This window comes from Sinocyclocheilus anshuiensis, unplaced genomic scaffold (assembly GCF_001515605.1).
Source record: "Sinocyclocheilus anshuiensis isolate Anshui unplaced genomic scaffold, SAMN03320099.WGS_v1.1 scaffold1228, whole genome shotgun sequence".
NCBI lineage: Eukaryota > Metazoa > Chordata > Actinopteri > Cypriniformes > Cyprinidae > Sinocyclocheilus > Sinocyclocheilus anshuiensis.
The window spans coordinates 645599-653894 of NW_015547716.1; the positions used below are offsets into that span (position 1 = coordinate 645599).

At 34.3% G+C, this 8296-nt stretch overlaps 1 protein-coding gene across 1 annotated transcript in view; it reads left to right on the plus strand.

Moving 5' to 3' along the window:
* The window catches only part of LOC107704189 (hepatic triacylglycerol lipase-like), a gene marked incomplete at its 5' end in the record, with an annotated part of 7628 nt that extends 288 nt beyond the window's left edge, over positions 1 to 7340 (plus strand). Inside the window, 2 exons of the mRNA XM_016507077.1 lie at positions 5567 to 5785; positions 7143 to 7340. Of these exons, the coding sequence (XP_016362563.1) occupies positions 5567 to 5785; positions 7143 to 7194 (271 nt within the window). The remainder of the gene's footprint in view (positions 1 to 5566; positions 5786 to 7142) is intronic.
* Between the last annotated feature and the right edge of the window lie 956 nt (positions 7341 to 8296).

The following is an 8296-nucleotide window of genomic DNA, read 5'->3' on the forward strand; positions in this document are numbered from 1 at the left end:
GAATATATATATATATATATATATATATATATATATAAAATGCATTTTACAATGAATGCAGTAGGCAGGCTAAGCACACGTGACGCGCCATTCCCGCATTTGTGCCCGCTTGCTCCTCATGTTTGCGGCTGAATGCAAATGATCATTATTCATGGACAACTATACCTGTGGAAAGACATCAGCAGTCAGAGAACAGAAAAAGAAAAAAAGATGAAGCCCGTGCATCACTTTCAGGTACATTCATCCTGTGAAACGATTTTGGCTGTTGACATTAATAATGTGTTTTAATGTCGGTAATAATTTAACCACTAACAACGTTTCCATGTTCCGTGTTAGCCATGGTTTTACTACGAATAAAACCAAAAATAATTTTTGTAGCCATGGTAACCACAAATTAACCATGGTTTTGTTACTTCAAATAATAAATAATTGCTTAATTTTCTTTTGCATGATTTCTGAATGCTTGAAATTATAAAATCAAGCAGACAACTGTATCAATAAAATCAAAGCTATAGGTAACTACAAGTTTTGGTTTAAAATTATCACTACCAAAACAGTCACTACCGAAACATTTGGTGCAGTTTCGGTAGTGACATATTTTTTTTTACATTTATTAATTTAACAGACTTTTATTCAAAGCAACTTTTTTGGGTGTTTTGGGAGTTATCCCATAAAATTATCCCTACCAAAACAGTCACTACCGAAACATTTGGTGGAGTTTCGGTAGTGACATCTTTGTTTTGGTAATGACAATTTTATGGGAACACCCTAAAAAACAGTCACCTTCTGAAACATTTGGTGGAGTTTTGGTAGTGACATCTTTGTTTTCTTTTTGGGTCTTACCCGATAAAATTGTCACTACCGAAACAGTCGCTACCGAAACATCTGGTGGAGTTTCATTGGTGAAATCTTTGTTTTGGTAGTGATAATTTTATGGGATAACTCCCAAAAAACAAAGATTTCACCACTGAAACTCCACCAAATGTTTCGGTAGTTACTGTTTTGGTAGTGATAATTTTATGGGTAACTCCCAAAAAACAGTCACTACCGAAACATTTGGTGGAGTTTCAGTGGTGAAATCTTTGTTTTTTGGGAGTTATCCCATAAAATTATCACTACCAAAACAAAGATTTCACCAATGAAACTCCACCAGATGTTTCGGTAGCGACTGTTTCGGTAGTGACAATTTTATCGGGTAAGACCCAAAAAGAAAACAAAGATGTCACTACCAAAACTCCACCAAATGTTTCAGAAGGTGACTGTTTTTTAGGGTGTTCCCATAAAATTGTCATTACCAAAACAAAGATGTCACTACCGAAACTTCACCAAATGTTTCAGAAGGTGACTGTTTTTTAGGGTGTTCCCATAAAATTGTCATTACCAAAACAAAGATGTCACTACCGAAACTCCACCAAATGTTTCGGTAGTGACTGTTTTGGTAGGGATAATTTTATGGGATAACTCCCAAAACACCCAAAAAAGTTGCTTTGAATAAAAGTCTGTTAAATTAATAAATGTAAAAAAAAATATGTCACTACCGAAACTGCACCAAATGTTTCGGTAGTGACTGTTTTAAACCAAAAATAATTTTTGTAGCCATGGTAACCACAAATTAACCATGGTTTTGTTACTTCAAATAATAAATAATTGCTTAATTTTCTTTTGCATGATTTCTGAATGCTTGAAATTATAAAATCAAGCAGACAACTGTATCAATAAAATCAAAGCTATAGGTAACTACAAGTTTTGGTTTAAAATTATCACTACCAAAACAGTCACTACCGAAACATTTGGTGCAGTTTCGGTAGTGACATATTTTTTTTTACATTTATTAATTTAACAGACTTTTATTCAAAGCAACTTTTTTGGGTGTTTTGGGAGTTATCCCATAAAATTATCCCTACCAAAACAGTCACTACCGAAACATTTGGTGCAGTTTCGGTAGTGACATATTTTTTTTTACATTTATTAATTTAACAGACTTTTATTCAAAGCAACTTTTTTGGGTGTTTTGGGAGTTATCCCATAAAATTATCCCTACCAAAACAGTCACTACCGAAACATTTGGTGGAGTTTCGGTAGTGACATCTTTGTTTTGGTAATGACAATTTTATGGGAACACCCTAAAAAACAGTCACCTTCTGAAACATTTGGTGGAGTTTTGGTAGTGACATCTTTGTTTTCTTTTTGGGTCTTACCCGATAAAATTGTCACTACCGAAACAGTCGCTACCGAAACATCTGGTGGAGTTTCATTGGTGAAATCTTTGTTTTGGTAGTGATAATTTTATGGGATAACTCCCAAAAAACAAAGATTTCACCACTGAAACTCCACCAAATGTTTCGGTAGTTACTGTTTTGGTAGTGATAATTTTATGGGTAACTCCCAAAAAACAGTCACTACCGAAACATTTGGTGGAGTTTCAGTGATGAAATCTTTGTTTTTTGGGAGTTATCCCAATTATAAAGATGTCACTACCGAAACATTTGGTGGAGTTTCGGTAGTGACATTTATTTTACATTTACATTTAATTTAGCAGACTCTTTTATCCAAAGCAACTTTTTTGGGTGTGGATGTAAATGTAAAAAACAAAGATGTCACTACCGAAACTCCACCAAATGTTTCGGTAGTGACATCTTTGTTTTTAAATTTAAATTTATAATTATTCATTTAGCAGACACTTTTATCCAAAGCAACTTTTTGGGTGTTACCCCATAAAATTGTTACTACCAAAACAGTCACTACCGAAACTGCTAGTGGAGTTTCGGTAGTGACATTTTTTTTTTTAAGTTTACATTTCATTTAGCAGACGTTTTTATCTTAAACTACTTTTTTTTGGGTGTAAATGTAAATGTAAAAACAAAGATGTCACTAACGAAACGCCACCAAATTTTTCAGTAGTGACACCTTTGATTTTTACATTTACATTTATTCGTTTAGCAGACGCTTTTATACAAAGCGACTTTTTTGGGTGTTATCCCATAAAATTATCACTACCAAAATAGTCACTACTGAAACATTTGGTGGAGTTTCGGTAGTGACATCTGTTTTGTTTTTTTCGGTGTTATCCCATAAAATTGTCATTACTGAAAAAGTCACTACTGAAACATTTTGTGGTTTCGGTAGTGAAATCTTGTTTTTTGGGAGTTATCCCAATTTTATGGGATAACACCCAAAAAACAGTCACTGCCGAAACAGTCACTACTGAAACATTTGGTGGAGTTTTCGGTAGTGACATATTTGTATTTTACATTTACATTTACATTTAGTCATTTTGCAGACGCTTTTATCCAAAGCGACTTACAATTTGGGGATACATAAAGCGATTCTTCTTAAAGAGGCAAACAGATACAGGAAGTGCTTGTAATACCAAGTTTCTAGACATTGTTCAAATAAGTATTTACATCTACATTTACATTTAATCATTTAGCAGACGCTTTTGTCCAAAGCGACATTTTGGGAGTTATCCCATAAAATTGTCACTAACGAAACAGTCACTACCGAAACATCTGGTGGCGTTTCAGTAGTGATTTTTTTTAACGTTTACATTTCATTTAGCAGACGCTTTTGTCCAAAGCGACTTTTTGGGTGCTTTGGGTGTTATCCCATAAAATTATCACTACCAAAACAGTCACTACTGAAACATTTGGTGGAGTTTTTGGTAGTGACATTTTTGTATTTATATTTACATTTACAGTAATTCATTTAACAGATGCTTTTATCCAAGGCGACTTTTATGGGTGTTTTGGGTGTTATCCCATAAAATTATCACTACCAAAACAGTAACTACTGAAACATTTGGTGGAGTTTCGGTAGTGAAATCTTGTTTTTTGGGAGTTATCCCAATTTTATTGGATAACACCCAAAAAACAGTCACTACCGAAACATTTGGTGGAGTTTTCGGTAGTGACATCTTTATATTTACATTTACATTTATTCATTTAGCAGACGCTTTTGTCCAAAGCGACTTTTTGGGTGTTATCCCATAAAATGATCACTACCAAAAAAGTCACTACTGAAACATTTGTAGGAGTTTTGGTAGTGACATATTTGTTTTTTGGGAGTTATCCCATAAAATTGTCATTATCGAAACAGTCTCTACCGAAACATGTGGTGTAGTTTCGGTAGTGACATTTTCTTTTTTTACATTTACATTTATTAATTTAGCAGACGCTTTTATCCAAAGCAACTTTTTTGGGTGTTATCCCATAAAATTGTCACTACCGAAGCAGTCACTACTGAAATGTTTGGTGCAGTTTCAGTAATGATATATTTGTTTTTTGGGAGTTATCCAATAAAATTGTCACTACTTAAACAGTCACAACCGAAACATGTCATCATCGTTTCGGTAGTGACAAAAGGGAACACATAATCCTCATATTTGGGGGAAATAAACTAAATTTTAGTAGTTATGCAATTTTTTTAGTATGTTTTAGTAGCGCTTTAGTATGCAAATTAAAATTCTGTAATGAGATGTGGTTGCTACAAAAGCATTACTGTCACTACCGAAAATGTGCAGTCACTACCGAAACATGGGATGTTTTGTCAAAAATAAAGTATACTGAATTATCAGCTAAAATGTTATGATATTGTTTGGTTCAATGTATATTCAAACTAATGAATCCTTGACTTTGAAATCAGTATGATAAATTTTTTGCCTTTTACAAAGAAAAATTGGGTTCAAAATACAACAAATCTCATAAATACAATTGAAATATTGTTAAAAATGTAATTGTTATTCATTTAATTTTAAAATTCAAGAATTTTTTTTTTTTTCATAAAATAGCAAAAATATTTACAATGTAGATGTAAGCAAAATCTTAATAGGTCAATATAACCCTTCTAATTCAATTATTATTACTTTGTTTCGGTAGTGACAAATATGGGGAGAGGACAACATTCCAAAACTTTCTGAAGATGCAATATGAGAATTAACTGCACAATTACTAGAAATGTGTACCTTGGATATTATACAATTTGCATACATACACATTTTTTTGGAAAAAATACATTTTTTCAAGACGTTTTCAACTCTGACTTTGAACCTATATATATATATATATATATTAGCAAAAAAAATGTTTCATTTTTTGAAGGAAAAACATCTCAGTTTTATTCAGAGACTCAAACTGAGCAAAAATATGAATTTTCTGCAAATGCTGATATTTATATGCTGAAATTCTGATGCTTGTGATGTAAATCAATGAGATCTTTATTTTATGTCAGTATCTGCTGTACTGTTATAATCTAAACATCAGTGGTGGCTCTATATCTCCAGTAATCTGTCTCAGTAAGATGAGATTGAAATGCTCCAAACATATAATGCAGTGATTGAGAGCTGAAGAAATAAAGGCTCCTCAGAAGATGTGAGATGTTCTGGAGGCTTGTGAAGATCATTCCTCCGCTGAGGAACAGTGAAAGTAAAGCTTCTGGAAACAAACGCTCCTCAAAAGATCCTGAGGATCAGATTTGAGACTCTAAAACATGATTGATGGAGAATCAAGTAAAGCTGAGCTGCTTCAGTCCAGGGAGTGGAGATGTGACTGAGTTATTGTGGCGTCTGCAGGCATCAGGAGAGCGGTGCTCTGAAGTCCTTCTCGTCTCTGCTGGCGGTGGCGTCGGATCTGGGCCGGCTCCGCTCCGTCAGGCTGGTGTGGAAGGGAGATCTGGTCTGGTCCAGCTGGATGAGGTGCGTCAGGAACATCTTGAGCTGGAACAGCTCCGATCAGGACACTGAGCTCAGTGTCTGGAGGATCTGCATCAAATCAGGAGAGAGTCAGGAGAAGTGAGTTTCTGTTTCTACTGAATACTGTCTGTCAAACACTGAATCCACGAGGAGTCCTCATATTCTCAGTTGCTTTAGCAATTGCATACATTTGAAATATCATATATAATTTAAAAGCATTTGAAATATATTTTGCCCTCCATATATTTCTGTCAAAAAATACATTCACGTCATATTTGAAGAAAAAAATGTATATATATACTGTATACAGTGGTGGCCTAAATGATTAGAACACTAGTATTATCAGCAGCTAAAAATGCTTTTAAGTCAGTTATTTCTATCTTTTGCTGTAGTGTGTCAGTAGGAAATATCAGCTTACATTTCCAAACATTCATTTAGCCATTAATTGTAATAATCAGTGAGATTTTAGTACTCCACACAGAGATCTGAGCCTTGAACCGTTAACAGCTCCGTAGCTTTGCAGGAAGGTTTCTTGAAGCATCTTGGAGACACGGTTCTTCTTCAAAACACTTCAGCATGTTGTCAAGAAGCAGTGTGCATTTCATTAGCAATTTCTTCACTTTTTTTCACTGACAAAATTGAGACGATAGTCTTTGTCATTCAAAACTTTTCAGAAGCTGATGAAAATCTATTGAAAATGTTCGGCATTTAATAAAAATACAGAATAAAGAAGACATTTTAGAGAAATAATGCATTACAGTTTAGCTAAATTTAGATTTATAAATGTACTGTAGATTTAGTCGACTAATCTCATAATCTTTACTAACACTAGACTAAAACACTATTCAGATGACTAAAATTAAATGGCTTTTTAATCAAAATTGACACTAAGAATTCTTAATGTATGGGAAACTGATCAAAACGAAGTGCGTTTATGATTAAAATAAGAACAAATATCTGTCACTTGGCTCAAAAAAATCAGCTTCATCAAATTTTCATTCCCCACTGACTGATATTTGTTAGTTTTAATCATACACAACATTCTGTTCAGTTTTTCCAAGACTTCATATCATCATTTTTAAGGATTTTTAGATATTTGAACTGGAAAACAAACACATTTGTTTTGTAATTTGTGCAACATTAAGCATGAATGTAAGGCTTTCTGCTGATTTGAGGAACTGATGCTCAGATGATGGAGGGCTAGACTGTTAAACACTAGATCACACGGGCTCTGATTGATCGTGGCATCAGCTATTGATCATGTATCAGGAACAGCCCAGCGGTCATTGGCTGGAAATAGGAAGTTCATCCCACACTGAGATAACTGTAGGCCGGCATGTTTGACGTTCAGTTTACATCAAATCACGTCATGTCAAGTTTTTGACGTCAGTTTAAGTTGCATATGTGACCTGTTTTTTGACGTGAACCTGATGTCTTTTCGATTGGCTTCTGGAAGCAGTCAACATGAAGCAAAGCATTCGCTTAAACCGATGAGAAGCCGTTTATGACGACGTGATCAGATGATGTGCAGAGATCTAACAAATGCAGCAAAGCCTCTGAGAAAAACTGATGTTAATGCATGCTCTGAAGACATTGCTGTGAACCCTTAAGCCAAGTTTAACTATATATGATGATTATTTTCTCATGAAAGAAACTGTTCAGTAACGCAGAAGTTCTGAAAATACAGATCACAGCAGTCCAGTTCAGTTTGCTTCTTCATTACAATTATAAAAGAGTATTATTTGTGACCCTGGAGCACAAATGCAGTCATAAGCAGCACAGGTATATTTGTAGCAATAGCCAACAATACATTGTATGGGTCAAAATTATACATTTCTCTTTTATGTCAAAAATCATTAGGATATTAAGTAAAGATCATGTTCCATGAAGATATTTTGTAAATTTCCTACCGTAAATATATCAAAACTTAATTTTTGATTAGTAATATGCATTGCTAAGAACTTCATTTGGACAACTTTAAAGATGATTTTCTCAATATTTAGATGTTTTTGCACCCTCAGATTTCAGATTTTCAAATAGTTGTATCGCAGCCAAATATTGTCCTATCCTAACAAACCATACATCAATGGAAAGATTATTTATTCAGCTTTCAGATGAAGTATAAATCTCAAACTCACAAAATTGACCGTTATGACTGGTTTTGTGGTCCAGGGTCACACTGATTTGTAAGAAGGGTATGTTTCCTCATCTCTCTGTTCAGGACGTGGTTCTGCGGCGTGTCCACTGGAGGCTCTCGTCTCAGGATCTCGGAGCAGCAGGAGTTCACACGCTGCCGGATCAAACATCAGAACGCTAACAGCAGCGCTTCAACCCAGTCTGTTTATTAATGCAGTTCAAGTACTCCAAAAAAATTACATCTCTTTGCACAATACGTTCTGAAATGTTACGTAAAAATTTTCAAAGTGAACAAAAATTTAGGTACTGTATAAAACACAGTGAACATTAACAGACAGTATTAATCTTTTTGTTTTTTGTTCTGGTTTTTCATTCGTTTCTCAATTTTAGTGTTCGGCCTATTTTCACCTACGACATCTGGACTCGATTAAGATGTTTTTTCAGTGCACTTTTCCTCTATGAAATTTCACCAAG